The 22,708-nt window shown below is 36.2% G+C and overlaps 1 protein-coding gene across 4 annotated transcripts; it reads left to right on the top strand.

Moving 5' to 3' along the window:
• Positions 1-2,999: 2,999 nt before the first annotated feature.
• On the top strand, positions 3,000-22,666 carry RabX4 (RAS oncogene family member RabX4). Of its 4 annotated transcripts, none has more exons than XR_015538728.1 (8): positions 3,000-3,158; positions 5,408-5,468; positions 6,855-6,993; positions 8,106-8,195; positions 9,801-9,914; positions 11,574-14,043; positions 20,577-20,710; positions 22,348-22,666. XR_015538728.1 is itself a non-coding variant. In XM_022061089.2 (6 exons), exons 1-6 carry the CDS (start codon positions 3,035-3,037, stop codon positions 11,673-11,675), a joined length of 630 nt encoding a protein of 209 aa, XP_021916781.2. In that variant the 5' UTR covers positions 3,000-3,034; the 3' UTR covers positions 11,676-17,978. The 4 variants fall into 4 exon arrangements, 1 of the variants encoding a protein (XP_021916781.2); XR_015538727.1 differs by having other exon boundaries at positions 11,574-15,845; XR_002542648.2 differs by lacking the exons at positions 20,577-20,710; positions 22,348-22,666 and having other exon boundaries at positions 11,574-11,867; positions 12,579-17,978.
• Positions 22,667-22,708: the final 42 nt, after the last annotated feature.

Here is a 22,708-nt window from a genome sequence, read left to right as displayed (position 1 = left end):
CATAGAACGCCGAAGCAGTTCCACCCGTTTCCTTGCAAACTATGAAAGAAATGTTACTGCCAATTCCATATTCCTAAGTGACCCTATCAAATTATTATTGTTAGCAGTTGTTCTTAAAATGGTTGTCGACGTGTATTGTTACTGGGATGTTTTCTAGTTAATGACTTGCAGATGATCAGGCACCAGCAGTGACTTCTTTCTGATATTTTCATTGCCGGTCTTATTGTGCGAAAGATCACACCCAAATTGAAAACTATGCAATGGTGGAGACAATCCTTAGCTTTTAGTGTTTTAGGGTTTACAAAATATGGGCCTCACCTCTTCAACTGCAGGGTTTGCAGTGTAGGTCCGACCTGCTCTGATTCTTAGTACGCCTGTACGTTTCTAGGCGAATGTTTGTGGTTTTCATGTTAGATACAAAATTTTTTGTGGGAGGAAAAGAAGCATGATTCTCAGTGCAGTGGTTATGAGCTTTTTATTTATGGAGACATACATTAAATTACTAATTTATTTTGTAAAAGTGTACTAAAAACAAACAGACCCTAGCCTAGGTTGTGAATTGAATTCTTTTTTACAAATTTTTCACATTATTATCAGCATATTTTATTGTACGTTAATGTATAGAAAATAAGCAGATAAAAGTATATAATTGTACGTATACTTATGCATTCCACATTTTATGTTTCGAACTTCATGTTGCCCGCATACAGACCAAATTTTGCCTGACCTATATCATTGTTTGCGGATACAATGATATCAAACGCATATGCCACATTAACAAGAAACGTTGCCTGAGACAGCGAGCTACTTAGTATTGCCGATGGGAAATAACATTAATAGATGGTATACGCTTCTTTATCTGCTACACCTCCTACCCCTCTGATCCCCTTGCAAATTATTTGTACCGGATATTGGAAATCACGTGATTTGCAACATTTCCTTCTTTGTATTTTGACAAATAAAAGAGTTCTCCTATGGCTTATGACTCGTGGGACACTCTGTATACTGTGCAAGAGTGTTTAAAACAATGAATCATGCTGGAAGCAAGAAATGTAGGACAAAATCAGTTGCCTGTAAATAAAGGGAGTCATTAAGAAGATGAAATGTCTTCTGGGATATTGCGCCGCGGGCTTTCGTAGAAACTTTCAGACGTTTCAGTAATCGCCCTGATGATGAAGGTAGTAAGCACCTGTGAAACGTCGGTCAGTCTCTATAAGAGTGCGTGACGTAGCATTTAAGAACACGAGACATATTCGTATTCGCTGTCATGAGAACCTGAAATCTCACACGTTAGTAGATGCTAGGTGCTAAAGATCACTCTGAGCATTGGAATTTCTGAAAGGATTTTCTGCCAGATTTTGGTCACTTTTTGTCATTCGGTATGATTTCTTGGATATAATGCTCGTCCTTTGGCCTCTGCGTGCATAGGACAACAAAACATAGAGAGGGACACGTACGCATTCTTCGAGTGTGATTTAAACCCACGGTTCCGGTGTTCAAGCGGCCAACACTCTTACCTTAAATTGAAATGTATTACGACTAAATTTAATAAATGAAAGTTTAAAGTAATATTTCTTTAATTATACTGTGGTTCACGTCAGTCAATAATTTCTGCTTCATACGGAATTTATTAAAACGTGTGTGTGTGTATTCTCAAAACTGCCCATGGAATAACGGTATATGTTTTTTGTTTAACTGGACATATCTGACTACTGGCCCATCTGAAGTTGTCGTTGTCAGTGTCTTCGTCACTGAGACGTGGCTGAAGATGTTAGTGACATTTTGCCTTTTATCTTTTGCGGTAAAGAGCTTTGCTCGCCAGGTGCATGACCATTTAACATTCGTATATAATTCCAGAGGTGACATAAAGTAAATTCTTGAGATGATAAAGTTGCGTCATATTGTGATAAATATATATTTGTTTAAATCTTGTCAGTCTAATCACAATAAAATTCCTATTAAATATTAAAATATTACTATAATTAACAATTAACATTTAAATATTTAAAATATATTAAAATGACGTTCTCTATCGAAATGTTCGATCTACATTAGATCATCACTTTTTACACGACATGTTTCAGTTCTAAAAGAAACATCTTCAGGTGTATAAAATTATATAAACTTAAATATAATTTCTTAAATGCAACGTTTTAGTCAAATGTTTATCAGATTTCAAATGACGTTTTCTTCCAGATTCGAAGTTGTTCTGTATTTGTACGACGTACAAATACAGAACAACTTCGAATACGATATTAAAAATACAATGAAATCTGGAAGAAAACATCATTTGAAATCTGATAAACATCTGACTAAAACGTTGCATTTAAGAAATTATATTTAAGTTTATATAATTTTATACACCTGAAGATAGTTCTTTTAGAACTGAAACATGTCGTGTAAAAAAGTGATGATCTAATGTAAATCGAACATTTCGATAGAGAACATCATTTTAATATATTTTAAATATTTAAATGTTAATTATAGCAATATTTTAATATTTAATAGGAATTTTATTGTGATTAGACTGACAAGATTTAAACAAATATATAAAGTAAATTCTGTTTCCGAAAGGAAGAAAAATGATTAATCTTTCAGTAATATTTGACTGGGATTAAACCTCATTCGGAAGAGGTACCATTTAAATTAGTTATGTATATTGCACTTCAGTCCACCTTGTTCGTTACAGGGTTGAATCATTTTTTCTGCACGATTCAGTCTAGAAACAACGGGTACAATGTATTTTATTAAATCAGTTACCTCAGCAACCAACATATGATTATTCTAGAGCAAATGTGTGTATTCAGGTTATGCTGAAACTTGCTACGGAGTCGTTTAGTGGCGCCAAGCTGGCTGGCTGCTGGCCTTAGCGAGGGTTACAGGTGGCTGCATGTGCGCAATCGCTTGCGAACAATCGATTAATGTCTGGCACATGCAAGCAATTCTGGATTCGACCTCCATACTTGGGGTGTGGGTTCGTATATGTATATATATGTTCATATACATATATATATACATAATCGGACCATCCAAGATGGCGCTAGATTTCGCAGCGACGTATAAAGTTCTTGTTCTTGGCGATTCAAATGTTGGGAAAACTTGCATTGTACATCGATACTGTGACGAGAGATATTACGATACGTACATCTCGACAATTGGTGAGTGACGACATGTGTATTATTGCATGCCGTTACACTATTGAATCCTTTTGTTGGAATCCCTGACCTTCCATGCATTGAGTTAGAATTTTCAATTTAATATAGCTGACCTTCACAAACCTTCGACGTTATGTCATAATCAATAATTTCAGAAGTTTATGTTGCCACTTCTTTGCATTTATTATAATTATTATTTTCCTCGTAGCTCTTTGAAAGTTTAAATTAAAGTAAAATTAAATTGGTTCTGTTTCGTATTTGTCTCTTATCCTTGATTAAAAAAGTCTTAAAAAGTGCGTCCATAACAAATTGCATTCATAACAGGATATACTGGGTCTATTATCACAGTGAAGAAGTAATTTATATTAATGAGTTGTGACTACAACTGTATAAAAAACCACGAATAACGGAACAAAATTGCTTTTATTATGTTATGAACAATAAACATATGTAATATAATAATTCAATTAATTTATTTAATATATAATAATTTCAACTCCTCCACATAGCATTCATTAACTATGTGTTATCATCCTAATTATATCAATTCCAGGATTTAATACCTTGTTTGCTTGTAATTATTTTGCAAGTTTTCTGCTCCTATCAACCTACATACTTAATTCAATTTAATAATTATTATTACAAAGATATTGTTATATTCAGCAGCAAGTTGCCGTTGTGTAATAAGTTTCTCTGTACTCGTGCAATGTCTTGATAATCTGTTTCTTGTTATTTTGCTATATTTAGTATTGTGTTCTCTTGATCTGTATCTATAATTGACCTGATTGTTGATACAGCGTACTAATAATATAGAATTCAATTCAATACTGATAGAAATTACCACAAGTTGTTTACGGGCTGAATTTTGGCTCCCGGCAGAAATACAGTTAGTATGTAACCGATTCTGTTTGTTATAAGTAACAAGAAAGCCGACCGGAGTGCCAGACTGATATTTACCATCGTCTAGAACAAAGATCTGAGAAAGCATTAGTTCCGTAAAGAAGATACTGACAAAGAGAGTCCTTTAGAAGCTAAGATTCGCGTAGCTAAGCAATAAAGTCTTCTCCTTATACATGGAACTAAAATGTTCATTGCCGTGATGGCTGTCATCTGGTTTGTGGTGTGGCAGGTGTGTACCGTTTCAGGGGTCCTTGCTTCTCCAATATCAAACTCGTTCCGCGTGCTCGTCTTACCACCCTGATGATAAAGGCGACAAGGACCTCTAAAACGTCGATAAACTTCTGGCAGATTACACGGTTCTACCGCCCAGAAGACAAGACATCTTCGGACCCACCACCATCCTACTTGTTCATTGCCGTGTCCACAAGAGGTCATCACTGGACCCTATCCTGAGCCAGATAAATCCATTCCATATCCTCCTGTCCTCTTAGTTTAAGACCGTTTTAATACTGCCTTCCAATCGACGCCGATTTCTTCCAAGCGATATCTTTTTCCAGGTTTCTCAACCAAAGTTTTCTATGCATTTCTTTTTTCATGCGTACTATATTATGAAGAGCCGCGGTGGTCTAGCGGTTAGAACGCTGGCCTTGTAATCCTGGGGTCTCGGGTTCGATTCCCGGCGGTGCACGAATTTATTACTTGTGTTGGGCAAGGCCGTGGAGTTTTCCTCCGGGGACTTCCCCGGTTTCTCCGTGGCATCCCAACAATTACTCCATTCACTCACAGAAGAAGGCAATGGCAAACCACTTGTGGATCATCTGCCAAGAACGTATATGAACAGGTCCCAGTCCGAGAAAAGGATGGAAGGATCCTGTTCATATGGACCTGTCGTCAAACAGAACACTAAATAAAAATAAATAATAAATATATTATGATAATAGACTAATAATATTACATATTTCACGGAACGCTGAGGCTGAATGGTTAGCACTCCTTCGTATTCAGGAGGTCCAAGATTCAAATCTCAACTATTCTGACAGATGTATTTCGTGGTTTTCCTCAGTCCCTGCAAAGTAAGGATGATACTGTGCCTCGAATGAAACCACGACTGCATTCTTTCCAAATCATTCAGCTTTACATAGTGTGAGCTACTGTTAATACAGGTTTTTAACTTAGCAGAATGTATAACGCAGATGTATTGCACGGTCTTAGGTCTATGTGGAAAGTTGGATGTTTTATTGGGCACTACGCAGGGCCTGTCTATGGAAGGCATTGCTCATTGAGGTGCTGCTGGTGTTTGTACGACTGTGTATTGATTTCCTAACCATAGAATCGCACTGTTTTCTTTCCAGGTATTGATTTCAAACAGAAAATTATCAACTTAGATGGGACGCCTATAAAATTACAAATATGGTAAGTAAGACGCAGATCCGTGGTTTAATTAATGTTTATTCATAAAATAAATTGGTGTGCCTTTATAAGAAATCTACATAACAAGCAACCAACCAAGAGTGCAGATAGAAATGAATTAGAAGAATTTTCGACATTGGAATTTGTCTATGTGGAAATTGCAGAATATAATCTTGTGCAATAAGTTTTACTTCAGTTGATGATTGAAAAACTTAGGGAGTTCAGTTTAAGGACACGTATGACCTTTGTTTATTTATTTATTTATTTCGATACAACAATTTTAAAGTCTACAGAAACCAGGGGCGCTCGTGACGAGTAGATAAAGTAACGAATCGACTAATTACAGTAATTCGTACATTTTATAAAATATGTTTTAGATCAGTGGTATTCAACCTTTTTTGTTCGGGTACCCCCAGATATAATTTCTCTTCAACTTTGTACCCCCAAAGTTGTTGGTGTATAATTCAAGTTATACGTAGTATATAATCCACATCTAAAATAAATTAAATAAATTACATTACTCATTATTCAGTGTTTATCATAAAATAATATATATTTTTTTAAATTTCACTTACCCCCGGGGGTACGCGTACCCCAGGTTGAATATCACTGTATTAGATAACCATGCAACAAAGATATTGTGTTCAGAATGGAAATGATAAAAAACACCACTGAAAAAATTATAAATTACAACAGAGAAATGGGAGTAAATAAACTGGGTGTTGAAACCAGATTTGGTCCAGAAATTTGCAAGAATTAGAGCTTAAAAGTCTTTAGCACGATTTATGTTGACAACGCAAACGAGATAAACGCAGAATCAGGAAAGCATGAAAAAGAGAATGGCAGACTACAGGTCATGCCTTTGAACTACAAAACGAAAAATGTAGACATAACGAAAATGTTAAATACACATGCAATCACGAAATTTATAGAAAACTTCAGAGATAAATGGAGAAATCTTGTCCTCCTACGGCCTCCTCAAGAATTCCATTCAAAATTCTCCGCTACTAACCAAATGGACAAAGATTTTGGAGCGATTCTACAAACGCTGGCATGAGACAATAGCAGGCAGATTGGCCTAAGAAGTGGAAGGCTGATGTCGATGAAAATGTAGACAATTTCAAAACTTCAAAGTCAAATTTATTGTTTCAGTATAATAGCACGAGTGTGGATTTGCACAGCTGAAAAAAGTTTCTCTCATTTTTATTATCTTAATTGAAATGGTGTGGCCGAATATTTGCAGTATGCGTTTCTTGTGTATCATGTATTATTGCTTCCTGTGGTGTTTTGCTTTGATACCGAATAGATAACCTTATTTCCATAAGACGGTCTGATTTTTTGTTTAATTAAATGTTGATTCTTCGTAGTAAATACTGCGATTTCTTTTAGGGATACCGCGGGCCAGGAGAGGTTCAGAACGCTGACGACTGCTTATTACAGGGGAGCAATGGGGATCCTCCTCATGTACGACGTCACAAGTCTAGAGTCCTTCAACCACTTGTCGTATTGGCTTCGAAATATTCAGGAGGTGCGTACCAGAAATATGTACACAAACGCTCGCCATTGAACTCCTTGCAGATTTATTTAATTCATATTCTCACACGCAATCCATTATTTACTATTCTGTACAGTAAAAATGCCATCACGCTGATTGAGGTTATGTTACTAGAGATAATACTACGATAATATGTTACAAAATTCTGCTAGTAGATGGCTCTGACAAGAACATAGTAAAAACGATGGTCTACACAATTCGTCATAACAAAATTAAATATAAAATTTGTGTCTCTGCAGCCACGTGCTGAGCCTTTTATGACAAATTTGACTGAAAAAATTGGCTACAAAACATTACTTTTGCAATAGCTTCGTTTAAATTGAGAGGAGATGATTGTAATGGAGGTTATTCGGTAGTCGGTGATGCTTTATCAACGTGGACTGCAGATAAACCACGGAAATGTGATAGGTCAGACAGTAATTGCCCAGGAAATGGAAATAAATCCCTATGCATACAAAAGGAGCCACGGTGGTCTAGCGGTAGGAACGCTGGCCTTGTAATCCTGGGGTCTCGGGTTCGATTCCCGGCGGTGCCCGAATTTATAACTTGTGTTGGGCAAGGCCGTGGTCTAGGCAACACGGAGTTTTCCTCCGGGGGCTTCCCCGGTTTCTCCGTGGCATCCCAACAATTACTCCATTCACACACAGAAGAAGGCAATGGCAAACCACTTCTGGATCATCTGCCAAGAACGTATATGAACAGGTCCCAGTCCGAGAAAAGGATGGAAGGATCCTGTTCATATGGACGTGGACCTGTCGTCAGACAGAACACTAAATAAATAAATAAATAAAATGCATACAAAAATTAAAAAAATATACAAGTTAACGGAACCACTGGCTTTCAGTATTTAAAGATTAAAGTTGTTCTTATAGCGTCTGACGACCACCGAAAATATAAACTACGAGAAGCCAAGTTTCGTTACCGCCACAATATTCATCCTCTCTGTAATTCACAGTCGCTTTAATCTTAGACATTTCTCATAGTCTTTCTTATCCCAAATTGTGAACGCACAAATATTTCGTTTTTTATCATTTCTTAATGTGCTGCTGTGTGTTACACGTATTCTTTGCTGTGAATTTGTGCAGAATGCGTCTCCCGATGTCGTAAAGGTGCTGGCAGGAAACAAATGCGACGCCACGACTCAGCGAGCTGTGTACAAGGAGCGAGGAGAGAAGGTTAGAATTCTGTAATTTCCAACATTGACACTGCAAGAGCGCTGGCATTTGCTGATGATGTCAATTTATTGGGGGACGACGTAAATAAAATAAAGAGGAATGCAGAAGTTTTACTAGAGGCTAGTAGACAGGTGGGCAGAATTATCTTAGGACAGCTAATAAGTCCTTCGAAAGGGTTACAAAGTTCAAATATTTGGAAACAACAATAACAAATGAAAATGACACTCATGAGGAAGTTAGGCGGAGACTAAATTCTGGAAATGCTTGCTACTTCTCAGTCCAAAATATTTTGTCTTCCCGTCTGATTTCTAAGAACCTGAAAATTAAAGTATACAAAACAATAATCTTGCCTGTTGTTTTGTATGGGTGCGAAACATGGTCTCTCACTCAGAGGGAGGAACACAGATTGCAGGTGTTTGAGAATCGGGTGTTGAGGAGGATATTTGGGCCTAAGAGGGAAGACGATGGGGCGTGGAGAAAACTGCACAATGACGAGCTTAAAAATCTGTACTGTTTCCTCAGTATTGTGAGGGTGATTAAGTCAAGAAGAGACCACTGGGGAGACCTAGACGTAGATGGCAGTATAATATCAAGTGGGATCTGTGGGAGATAGGAGTTGAAGGAGACTGGATTTTGTTGGCCCAGGACAGGGTCCGGTGGACGGCTTTGGTTAATTCGGTGATGATCCTTCGGGTTCCGTAAGCCATCCAGTTAGTTAGACACTGAAAGAGCTAGGCCTGCTACGAGTATATTCCGTCTTTAGACCAGTGTTGCATTTTCGCACTTTGTAGTTAGAAAAGGCAATATCTTATCTGTTATAATTAGAATTCTTTTTACAAACACACACATACGTACACCGGTTCTTCGTCTTGTTTTTGTATTCGAAATAATGATTGCCAAATACCAGGGCAGCTTTCAAAAGGCCGCGATAAAGTAAAGTTACCTGTGACGTCATGGTTACCTCAGTGAGTAATAGCAATGCAGAAGTGGAGAGCATTTTGTGTCTTTCCTTCATGACTCAATGGCCAAAGTTTGTAACAAGATTGTTTTGTTATTCTAACCCAACTGCAATCAGTACTGACAGATTTTTGGACTTTGGAATACTAATTATGTTTCGGGAACAGAATTTGCTTACTTCTTCAGGTGAAGTGTAACTACTTAGTAGGGTTCATTAGAGAGGGTTAATTACAATCAGCGGACAACCGAAGTTCAAAATAATAAGAATTGTCTTGATTAGTAAACAAATTAATGTTTCAGTTGAATGACTCATATGCCTGCTTCGTATTCGGGAGAATCCAGGTTCGAAACTCAGTCCGGAAGCCCATACTTCTTTTAGTCTTTTCGAGAAAATTCTGGAATAATAAGCGTGCCTTAAAATAGGCCACGGTAACTTCCACTTGTTCCTCATTTGACCGGACACAATCAATGACATTTGTGTCTGTATGACTCAGTTACCCTCTTCAGAGCCTAGTTTTAGACAACGGGTTGTGTGACCTTGAAGGTGAGGTTGGCGTTCAAGTACGGGAGACCTTGTCATACGTGTTCTACTATTAACGTCCACAAAACCGTGGGAAATGATACGATATTCTCGTATTCCTTTTACAGCTGGCCGATAATTTCGACATGGCGTTCTTCGAAGTTTCTTGCAAAGAAAACATTAATATAGAAGAGGCTTTCCTAACACTGGCACGAAAAATACGTGAGCAGAGGAACAGAAGGGTGAGTATAGTGATACTTAGAGCCCCCCCCCCACCTCCCCTCACAATTTAGAGTTCGGATGAACTACAGTTCTTATATGAATTGCCCCAGCAGCGTCTGTAGATGACGTTACAAAAATATCAGATTTTTAAAATAACTTTTTCTTTCCATCTTTATTGAAATTTTGTATTTGTATTAGAAACAGTACCTATGTTGAATAAAGTTTTACGTAACCAGAGCAGGTTTATCTGACAATTTTGCATTGGGATGGCTAGTACAACAAATATATTTTGCGTGTGTCGAAAAGTCTATGATGAAAGCATAAAGTTAAGCACCAACTTTACGATCGCCCACAAGTAAGTCTTAAAATGACCCAGTTCAATTAAGTTTATATCTATTTTTTTCTGAATTCACTTTACGTCTCGCTAGAACACTGTTTTTCTTTTCAAGTTAAAATCATATAATAACATTTATTATTTACTCCTAGTTTACTATTTTTAATCGTCACCCCCAACAAACAAGTGGTAAAGAGCATTGTGTCAGATTACTTACGTGATTATTTAATTCTGAATATTCGTAACTTGGTAACAGCTACGAATGGGGCCCACATTATAGGCCTATAAAATTTTTGTTCAAAATAATTTAATTAACATCTGCCCGAAGTTTTGCATCTTCCTCTTGTTACATTCATTTCAAATTTAAGTCGTGTTTCTTATTTGGAACTATATTTTGTACCACGAGGCGTGCCAATCTCTTCACGATGTCCCGTTTATGAGAAATAATGACACAATTCGATAGAAAAAGTTAGTGTAAAGATTTTGTAAGGTCAAAAAGGGCCAGAATTACCTTCGTCACGCAACTTTTAATGTTGATCCCCAAATACCAAATTTTATGGAAATGTTGTTAATGTTTTCGGAGAGTAAGTAAGATGCCTTCCCCATCATATTTTCTCTCTTATGAATTTTGTGCAAAGAACCCATGGGCCTTATAGGTTAACTTTGTAATCTCATGACTAGAATTAGGTGGTCCTCGTTTACGTCTTCTGTGTCCAGTGTGACATCAAGAACTTCTCCAATTCTGAACTTCGACGAAAACGGCCACGTGAATCCTCACCTCCGAGTGTGCATTGTGTTTTAATGAGGTACCAATATTTGATCTTTCTTTACGTAAGGAAGTGGCAGATGCCTTAAAACTTGATTGATATTATGTCAACTGTGTTTCGTAGGTTAAACAGGTCACGGGAAATACAGACATTACTTGTTTACTGTTATATCTAACAATTGAAACATAATATGTTGGTAGGCCTGCCAATCGATATATTGAAATGTCTCGTTAAGAATAAATTGCAAGGTAACGCTGAGATGCAGTTTTTTGTTTCTACAGAGTTTTCAAAACGCAGGAACAGGTATGGTAAATTTAAAACATGGACTTCGCATCGATTATTCAGGGAAAAATTACGGGAAAATGTTTCCATTTATAGCATATGTACAGATTATCCCATACTTAACGAGATGTGTAATAACCCATTGCACTCTTTTGTTAAATAATTGTAGAGAGTTCAGTTACTATAATAACACAACACAGTATGGCAGAAGTTTCAAAGAAACACTCTTATTATATGACCGGTTCTTCGATGTCTTTATTGTGACACTAGTAACATATTTATCGTTTTATGTCCAGGCAAGCTTATTCGACAGCTCCCAAAAACGAGAAGGCTCTGAAGTGGATCTGTCTAAATCGAAACTTCAAGAAACGGGTGAGGCGTGGCGATGTGCCTGCTAGCTGAATCAGTCTCTTCGACAATTAATTACCTCGCAGAATGTCAGCCCCTGCTTCCTTCTTGCTGATGGTTTGGCCTAAATGTTCCCAGGAAGATACAACTTCGATTAAACTGACCAAAGATGTGGGCCATTGTAGAAACCTATTTGACAATTATGAGTATTAAACCAGGAATGTAAGCAAGATGAAGGACGAGTAAGTATCTTCCTGCGTGTATGACGTATTGCAGGAGTACGAGTGATAAACCTCCAGAAATTAGTATTTTAAATTTCAGTTCCTACTCGCTACAAATAAATACTTTCGCTGCTCAAACGAGTGCATTGAACGTTCAATTCTGCAACATAAATAAATAAAAAACAAGTTAATTTATGATAAAAGAAATCAAGCCGGATTAAAGGCGAATTTAAAGGGGGCAGATGTAACTTAAGTGAAAGCCAAGCAATAGATGTTTTAAACATTTGCTTCAAAGAAAATCAGTTGCATTATGCTACTGAAATTGGTGCGTTGAACACGGCAATGGGAAAGAAAACTCACAAATTCACTTGATATTTGGAATATTGCGTTGTGGTTCACCTAAGAACCGTCACATATAAAGGGCTAATATTTATATACTTTTATGATACTAGAGAGATAGTATCTTTCAAATGACTATCAGTTAAATATTGGATTTGATTAAGAGTTTAAAGAAGTCGTAGAGTAAAGTAGGAAAGAAAGATTGTTATAGACTTTAAAAATCGCACGATAGCGAAAACTTTTATATTTTTTACGATTCCTGCATGATATATTTCGTATTTCAAAAGCTGGGAACAATATTGAACTTCATACTTTTGTGTGAAATATGAACCTTCGCTGTTACGGATATATTTTTGGCGTCTAAATATTTACTTCGCCGTTTGGCGTTTTCAGGGCCACAGATCTACAACACATCATTTTGCGGAGATGGATTTTTTATTTCGAAACAAATCCATGCTTATGTATCTATTTGTTGTTGGATGAAATAGTTTAACTAACAATTGTGAAGCAGTTCTCAAGTTACAGGCCTTTAATTCTAGAACACAGATTGCCCATTGCATGAATTCACCAATTTAGAATGTGTCTACACTCGTGCGCTTTCGTTTTCAACTTTCAATTCAACTTGCGCTTCAACATTCAATTCAACTTTCGTTTAGGGCATGCCTTTGTTGAATGTGTCAAAGGCATGCCCCTAGCTGTCCACACCATGCTGCCATTTGTCAGGCAATTCTTCTGAACAGGAGAGAGGAACATGGCAGACGCAACTTTACTTATGGGCATAAGTGCAGCATATTTAGTTATCGCAGGTGAAAGAAAAGAAAAGAGCAACGGCGGCGACGCATATGGATGAAGGATTATTTAAAGAAACGGAATTTTGGAATTCTGAAGGATTTGGAAGTCGATGAAGAGGTTCTATTTAGAAACTTTACACGAATGTCCAGAGAAAACTTCAACACGCTTTTGGAAATAGTCGCGCCGAAAATCGCAAAAAATAACACTCACTTCCGAGAAGCGATACCTGTTGCGATCAAGTTAGCTATAACGCTGAGATTTTTAGCTACCGGTGATTCGTTAGCGTCCTTAATGTATTTGTTTAAAGTTTCCAAGCAATTCGTTTCAGCAATGCTTCGTTACTTTCCTTAGGTGTTATCGACTCAGTAATGAACAGCAGAGACTTATAGGCAAACCACGTGGAGGAGTAGTTATCTTCAGCGCCCGAACCACTTTTTCTTTTAAACACTTTTTGGCGTTCCTTAGAAAAGTATGAACGCAAAGTTTTTATTTTGTTTTTCACACTCTTCACGTCGATGTTTAACTTGCTGCTCATCTCAGTCAAAGCATCGCTACGTTTTGTTTTATTAGTGTAGTCTCGATGGTTGTGGTCCCATAACAGTTGAAACGACCTGTAAATGTCGATAAACAACAAAGTTTCTTCTTCAGAAGACGCCATCTTGAGAATGAGACGCACGGCGTGTTGAACCAAAACCCACTCAGGCTGGGAACACGTGCAATGAGGCATGCGCTGCTAAAACTGCTGCCGTTCAACTCTCTTCAGGCATGCGTAGACGCATGCGTTACGTGCGCTATTGCTTGCGCTATAACGCATGCCATTGACGAACGTAAAAGCGCACGAGTGTAGACATAGCTAAAGGAATGTAGGTATTGCATCATTATACCACAACAAGGAACTGCGTTACGTAGTTCGTCTTCTTACGTTACTTTCTCTGGCCGGTAGAATGCGACACTGACGTCTCTGACCCAGAACAGCAGTGTTGCGTTACCTGACTTGAGCTACAATTCAGCTTGCACATGACCATACAGACCAAAATCACACTTTACCTCTCTCATCATTCAATCGGTACGTACAATTTCTGGGTCATTAACCTGGGATTGTGGTGCACACCTCGAACGGAAATAAGAGCCTGTTCTGTTACCTAACGGAGGCTCTGCTTTGACATTATTCCCGAACATATATTTATTTGGAAGTTCCAATTTTTATATGAAGTAACGTGTATCGTGTAATATTTGCCTTTCTTCGGATGTGTAATAAAACACATTTTGAAAAAAAACATATTTTGTTCATTTGAGGAAGCTTTGATCATGCTCAGATTTTGAAGGCTAGTTTAAGATTTTGGTACCCTGACCAGAACTGTTAGTGGTGAGAAATTAAAAAAAGTATTTGTGCAAGTACATGACATTACCTTATAGACAACATTAAAATGAAAGGACAATAACATTAAATCTTTTGTTGTGAATTTGGAGAATTAAAGGTGAAACACGTTTGTTCTGATGTTATTCACATACTGTTGGAAAGCCAGAATTGTGTTTACAAAAGCAAAGTAATTAAAAAATTAGAAGCTTCTTTCAGTTATCTCACTGAAGTATTGCTTTTGGATAACATTTGTGAGCACTTTTGTGCCCTTCTGTGTAGGTTACGAAGCAGAAAGAAACTCCAGAATAAAGGAATGAACTATTGTTGAGAAAACGTTTTCTCCCAGCTCTTTCAAGCACATGATATAGACTGATTTTTGCTAGCTTAATGTGCTCACCTGTTCCAAAGTATTGTGTGACAGAAAATTTCAATGTAAGATTTGAGGTTATCACAGCGGTGAGTATGAAGATTTCTGTCTTCTGGGTTGTTGCACTGTGTAGTCTGGTAGATTTATCGCCCTGATGACGAAGGCAGTATGACCTCTGAAACGTTGGTAAATTTCTACCAGACTACACAGCACAACAACCCAGAAGACAGAAACTCACCTCTGTGAAAACTTCAAATCTTACAGAGTTACGAAGTATTGCATGTCTGAAATGAAGTCTACTGATGTAGTATCTCATATCTGCTGCAAATAATAATAGTGAGAAAAGATAAAAAAATTTAAATCTGAAGTTAAACAGATTACACCATAATTAAATTTTTGTCTATAATTCTCATTTGGAAAATAAAATTGAAACAATACAAAAACATCATTTTCAGTGTGAATAGTATATTGATAAATGACATAATTATCTACAGCTATCCTTTTTTTATAAACAAATAGACACTAGAGAGAGGTTTTGCCAGTTTTTTTAAGTGTGCAAATGGCTAAATTTTAATAAATATATGCCTTTAATGTGCCTCTTAAGAGATGATTTTCTATGTTGCCTGCATTAAACAATGATTAGCTCACAGAGATAGTGTTTGTAAGTGTGAGTTGTCTTGTAGTTATGACTTTACACAGCTAATATGTAGCATTCAATGACAAATTATTAGGGTGTGTCATACTAGTATTTATTGAAAAGTATATTGAACAATGGGCAAACTTTGTATTTCTCCACATACATGATCACTGGAGCTATGAGGCATTTGTCCCAGTACTACACAACCTGAAAACTTTTAATACAGAAGAAATTAAGGCTTAGTGTTAGCGATCACTGGCACATCTCAGCTCTCCCTTTATCATCACATTGGAAGTGCTTTCCATTCAAGGCGATTCTTTACTGGTGTATTGAAGTGGTAGTTACAGGATGCAAGGTCTGGGCTGTATGGTGGAAGGGTAAGACATAGAACTACTCCAGGTGCTGTGGTTTGAAGCGGGCTGTTAACGGATAGGAAATGTCATGGATACAGTTCAGTTCTTCTGAGAGGAAGGTACAGCATTTCCTCTGGATGGCTTCTTTCAGGTACTCCACTGTTGTGCATCAGTAGTTTGCATTTATGTTGCTGCATGATATTTTATATCATAGAGGAGACTTCTGTGTTGCTCAAAATGCCAGCAGCATCTTCATCCTTGTCCAGAATTCCTTGATTGCAGCTTCGCTGGTGATGAAAAGTGGGTTCATCACTTCATCCCATTATTGAAGGGAACGATAATGGAGTGGCAACACACCGCATCCCCACAAATAATGTTCAAGACCTTGTAGTCTGCAGGAAATGTGTGGGGATGTATAAATCATTCTTATTTTTCAGCTTCTGGACCATGGGGTAACAGTGAATACAGACCACTACTCCATAACTCTGTGGTACCTGAAGGAAGTTATCCAGGTGTAATACCTTATCTTGCTCAGAAAGAAAGTGATTCTTCTTAATGACAATGCCAGTCATGATTCAATCATTGTTACACCACACTCCAGGAAGTTTTTATCTGTAAATGTCAGCCCTTGTGCCTGGGAATCATATTTTCAGATATTTCCATCTCTTTGGACCAATAAAGAAACACTTTGAAAGAAAACACTTCTAATGTGACAAAGAAGTGAAAAGTGGGGTGTGTTGGTGGATGCAGATGTTGAGCTGTGATGCATTTTCTGCAGGAATAGAATAGGCAGTATATTCTAAAAAATACCTAACTTGCTTCAGCAATTATGTGGAGGAGAAGGGTTTGTCCATTCTTCCTTTTTGTTGTGCATGTTTCTAACAAAGTGATAAATGTGAATGAAATGCTCCCTTGAAAGTTACAGTCTAACCCTGTTAGAGTAAAACATTTTCCACCACCAATTTCAATGTTAAAGCAAGGATGGCAGTAAATTGAATTTTTTTGAGGAGGGGGGGGGGCTTATTTTTAATTAAACATGTATTAAAGTGTTATATGGTGTGAAAAATGCTGTAATTAGTGTCATTTATACCAGTAACAATACATTTCCCTTCCCAAGATGCTATAGGTGGTTTCTTACCTGGAATAGGTTGTATTTGTTCATGTGGAAGTTATTGATTTTATAGTATTTTTTAAACTGAACATGTCATATTGAATATTGTATCAGGGTTTGACTGTATTTATTAAACAGCTGTTGAACAATCATATTAACTTCGTCATGAAGAGGCTGTGCGGCCACAAAATAATTTATGGACTAACAGTATAGAAGTCAAGCAGTAATTTTTTTCTCTATTTATTAAAGGTAATTGTGTTGACTATCATTTTAAATAATATGTGGTAAGCCTTTTAAACACCTGAGCTGTGATACTTCAAAAGCAGTTCACCAAAACCTTGATAATATAATAAATGACAAAGTTATATACAAAGTAAGTATTTGTGACTTTTGTTTCACTCTTTACATTTTGCATTATTTTTTCTTTGTTGTAACTTACAAATTGCAGCTTTTGCAATATACAGTTATGATATAATCAATGACTTATGTATGTTTCATTAATATGTCCATTAATATTTCAGAATTATTTTTACATGTTTCCCAATACATCATTATATGAACTGCATGCATGGGTTTATTTAAGCATATTGGTTTAATATTATGAAACTTGTGAATTTCTTGTAATACACTAAAGCTGGTCTTTAGATGCGTGGTGTATATATATATATATATATATATATATGTGTGTGTGTGTGTGTGTGTGTGTGAAACACTGGATATAGCGTGATGTCTGGCATGCATGCAAAGTTCTTCATTATGAATAATATTTACATGTAATCATCACAATCAGCATAATGTAATATTTTTCTTCCGCATGTAAACATGTTTAAATGTGTGATTATAAGTATGTGAGATTTATCATCTTCATCAATCATATTACCGTTGTTTGTAAACAGCTTTTGCAAGTGGGAAAAATTGTAAACTTAAGAATTTCTTTTATAAACTGTACCGATCTATAAATAGCAAATAGTGTACATTATATTTGTGATTTTAATGTGATATGTATTCTTATATCTACAAAATGTGATTGATGGTGAACCTGCTGGTCCAGAATTCTGCTATAATCTTGAATATTAAATGTATTGTAATTGCAACAAGTGTAGCAATTTCCTTTGAGGTGATTACTTCATAAAGATATGGCTATATTGTACAATAAATGTTATTGATACACTACGCAGAGTTTAATTACTAAAATCTTGCACATTAAATATTAATGTGTTGTTTTAATTATAGGACTCAATTAAAGGATTGTGTATCCTTAAATTCCAGCCACTCATACCTCTTGTGAAAGTGCCCTTCTGCCAATTGGTCAGTAGGCAGTTTGCATTTAGTAAAAGAACCCAAATTATTTGTGCTAAGGAAAACCTAAAGAAGTTATTTAAATTAAAGACTGATGAACAGAACTTGTAATATGTTTTAAGCTATAAATGTAACATAAATATATATTGTGAGCAGTTTACGTCAAAATACAGCCCACAGACCAGATGTGCGCCTTGAGATGAAAATCGCAGTGAATAAACAGAATTGGTAATTTGAGCTTTCTAACATTTCTCAGGCAGTCTTGGATGTGCCACTTCCCTGTTGGTCATCACACAACTTGGATGTAATAATAGTGCCATCATTGTAGTTCTGATTTTGGGTATGGTAACAGGTGGAGCATACTCTGTTTAATGAATAATCTAGACCTTGGAAGCAATTTCACATGCACAACATGTGGAATTTCACATACAATTACGAACATAATGGGAATCATCACACCTGTGATTGTTGGTGATCTTACTAATGGGAGGGTGAGTGTCCCTTCACTGAAATTAAACTTGCAGGATAGCTCCCTGGATCTGCCTTGAAAAAGTAAATGTAGGCCTACGTGGTCACTGATCGAACTAAATGTTGCAGAAATGTGTCACTACAAAACTCGCTATTATTTGTCATGATCATCAACTAGTTCAGTTCATCTTACAGTATTTTTACATTCCTAAGATCAGTGTAGTGACATCTTAAAATGTCTTAGCCATTGTGAATTTTAAACATCTTATATTCCAGGGAAATAACTAAATATTTCAGACTGATTTAGGCTCATTTAGAAAGATAGTTTATCTGAGGAAAACAAAAAACAAGGTATCCTGTTTGTAACTACCATGCCATAAAGATGTGTGGGGATATGGAAGCAAACCTTTACACATTCCAAATCTTGGAGCTTCGCAGTTTGGCCTCTCTGCAAAGTAAAGCTCATACATTACCTGTGGGACAGGAGACTGGAGAGTCCCCGGAGACTTTTTTGTGATAAAGAACCCAAAGTTTTATGAAAGTCAAATTCTGGTCATTAAGTCTGTAGCCAGTATCTTCATTGACTGAACTACTCTGTGTCATGAAAGAAAGAAGTTACAGTAACATTTCTATTTTATTCTGTGTCCATTTCTGTTCATTTACATGAAACAAAAAGAATTCTGTGTCTTTTGTCTCATGCACGTTAATTCTAGCTCCCTAAATAGAAAGCAGGAAATAAATCAGGTGTGTGTAGAACTGTATAATTGCTCACCAGGCTTACTGGTCTCTATTCATTGGTCCATAAGTTTCATTTCTCGCTTTGATTTGTAGCAAACACTGACACAGTGGCACACTGTCTTCTGCATTGCAATAGGCATTATGGTTGCTACATAACTCATTTTCCTGGTATTTGGTTCTGTGGAAGAGCAGCCATGGAATAAACCTCCTGCATCCACAGCATTTTCAGATGTTCCAAGACTACAAAATGATGTGGTATGAAGAGCTGTAAATAACATCTAACCTAATCTTCTCAGTGAATATTTTTTCTAGTTATTAACTACTGGCTTTATGGTTAGATAAAAAACATTGGACTGACTGAATGATAGTTCTTGATATCTTAGTTATCAGAAGAAATATGTCTATTTCTTCAACACATGTCATCCAGTACAAGCTTTGAGGGATTAAAATATGCATAAATTTTTCAAAATACCTCTGATAGGTATTTTGGTTTTCCAAATTGGAAAACTTGTGTTGGTATGTTCTGCCTACAGCCATTTTGTTGTAATGTGTACACGTATAACGTCAGGTAAGAAAGATGCAATGCACTTGTTACCACTAGTGGCTCTGATTGTAAATTTGTGTTAACTCTGTAGGATTTGAGGTTCTCATGGCAGTGAGTACAAAGATGGCTGTCTTCTGGATAGCAGCAAGGACTTCTTAAATGTTGGTAAACTTCTACCAGACTACATGGGACTACAACCCAGAATAAAGCCATCTTTGTGATAACTCTTCATCTCTTTCCCTGCATTAATCCAGTGACTTTTGTACACAGCAGTATATCATCCAAAGTGGTTATCAGTTATACAGGCAATGAATCTGTGCTTTATGCATGTACATATAAACCTGTACTTATATTCCATTTAAGTATGTGAACAACTAAAATCAGAAATGGTTCCAAGCTGTAGACCAGATTTGCTTCGATTTTATCTAGGGAAATCATACAAATTGCTCGCCATATACACCCTCAACTTACTTTCAAAATTGGAAACAAAGAACCTTAGTGTCAGTTAGTGGGAATGAGATAATGAGGATTTCATGGCCATGAGGTTTGGTGTTGTATAGACTTGTTGGTAGATGACTAGGTTTTGGAGAAATATACTATCTCCATCTTCAGCCCTGAAGGTGGAGACAGTATGCTTCTCCAAGAAATTGGCATCTACTGATGAGCACACAGTGCTAAAACTCAAAACATTGTCGAGATAATAAAACAAAAATATTTTTCAGAACAGGAAACAATTCAACTTGGTGTAACACAAGGGTCAGTTATTGGTGGGTTTTTGACGTAAATACGTCTATACGGAAGGGTCATTCGGCAAAAACAGCGTTACGAAGATGTGTAAGATCCATACCAACAATGTGTAAGTATACAAACCAACCACTGACACTGACAATGTTCAGCTTTTATATGATCCTGCGTGCATACCAATGCAAGAAAAAGGATTCAAATTTCTAACACACGCCTGCAACAATATTGGCTGAGCATGCCGTAAGGCTCTTTTCTCATTTATTATGCATGCTGTATAATTGCCTGAATAAACCGTGTTGCAATCCACTCCTTTACCTAAGAAACTAATTGTTATGTCATCTGTTTATTCAGCATTGTTGTGTTTCATTACTGTCATCAATCCGCTTTCGTTATTGTGGAAAGAGCTGAGCTGTGAATCGCTTGTAGAAGAAGTGTGTCGTAGAGTAGATAATATTGTGCTGTTAAAAATGTGATACTGCCCTCCACTCTCTCCATTTTAGTTTTGATTAAATTGATCTTTGCCAGTGGACATCTTGGTCCCTTACAATTGAACGAAGTTTGAGGTAAGGGATTCCTATTTATTATTATTGTTCATCACATTTAATGTTTTTATCTGCATTTGTGAACCCGTGTAACAGAATTAAGCTTGTCTTCTTTTGACGTAAATACGTCTATACGGAAGGGTCATTTGGCAAAAACAGCGTTAGTTACGAAGATGTGTAAGATCCAGTCACAGCTTTGTCACATTTATGGAGGAAACGTTTGGCTTAATGTTGATGTCAAATCCTCAATGTAGTACTACTAGATCGAAATCTTGTCTAGATATAGTGTTTGCACGAAATGTTGGTACTCTAAAGTGCACAAATTTTATAACATATTTCAGCTACCACAGACCCATCTTAAGCGTAACTAATTCAAGTTAAATAAGCAATGTCTTAATCAAAATATTTACTCAAAGCATGTATAAAGGGAATATTTAGAATAAAGCTAATATATAAACTTCCTTTCATTGTATTTATTGCCTAAATATAATTTAAATACAAAGATTCCCACAGTAACAAACAGCAAAGTGATTTTGAATGCAGATAATATTTCTCTGATATCCACAAGATCCTCAATACCTAATTTAGAAATATGGAAGATATCTAAAAAACAAGTTTCCATTTTTTAACAAAATTATTTACAAAAATGAACAAAAGACTAATTTTTTTCAATTCAACCTCAGTGAGGCACATTCAAAACCATGGAATTATTTGAATAGAAATTTGCAATTAATAGTTATACATTATCAATGACAGTTATGGATCAATGTTAAAACAATGTGATTTTTAATAAAATCTGCATTTCTTCTAATTTTAGAATCAGTGTTTTTCTTTATCAGTCTAATATACAATGCTGACATCACCTGTGTTCAGCAGACAAGTTCATACACAAAAAGTTATTAAATTAAAAGTTTATATTTTTCAGACCCAAACATTTTGAATTAATAAGATTTCATTTAGTTCATAAACCACATACATAATTTATATATCAACCGTGTTTTAAAAGAAATATATACTGTTGATAGGAATATATCCAGTTTCCAGGCATAGGATTGGTTCATTTAAATGTGATTAGTCACTTCACATCCTGAACGACAACCATGCAAGTCTGAACATTGCTTACTTCTTGTTATTAAAACTTTTTGAATTCTACACTGCCTGATTGTGCAAACCATATACTCTCATTTTAATGTTAATTTTTTCACAGGTATGCACACTGAACTTGGAACAGCACAAAAGAAAAGTAAACATTACTTTTAATGCAATCTCCATATTTTATTTAAGAAAATATCATTCCTTAATTAATCTGTTACAGATTACTTGGTTCTGAAAGGAATATATTGATTACATACTACAATACCAAATTAGTCTTGTAACTCTGGAGTAGAAGTAACAGTAACTGTATGTAGAACATTAAGTTACATTCGATGCAAAAGGAATTACTTCACAGAGCAAATGTGTCAGAACTTCTTGAGCTCGTTGTGTAATACATTCTTCACTTCTTAATAAAGATATGTAACAATGAACATCAAGCTTCCTTTCTAACTTTTCATACAATTCATGTCAGC

This window comes from Zootermopsis nevadensis, unplaced genomic scaffold (genome assembly GCF_977971745.1).
Source record: "Zootermopsis nevadensis isolate Lab colony 2312 unplaced genomic scaffold, Znev_1.0 Znev_ptg000050l, whole genome shotgun sequence".
Taxonomy (NCBI): Eukaryota; Metazoa; Arthropoda; class Insecta; order Blattodea; family Termopsidae; genus Zootermopsis; species Zootermopsis nevadensis.
Note: the sequence above shows the minus strand (reverse complement) of the source record. Positions and strands in the feature narration are given on the sequence as shown.

What these genes read in the sequence shown, in the direction of transcription:
- RabX4 (XM_022061089.2), top strand. Translation starts at nt 3,035, where the DNA reads ATGGCGCTAGATTTCGCAGCGACGTATAAAGTTCTTGTTCTTGGCGAT. An exon ending in CCTATAAAATTACAAATATG is followed by an intron (nt 5,469 to 6,854) that starts GTAAGTAAGACG and finishes GATTTCTTTTAG; the next exon opens with GGATACCGCGGGCCAGGAGA. An exon ending in GTGAGCAGAGGAACAGAAGG is followed by an intron (nt 9,915 to 11,573) that starts GTGAGTATAGTG and finishes TTTTATGTCCAG; the next exon opens with GCAAGCTTATTCGACAGCTC.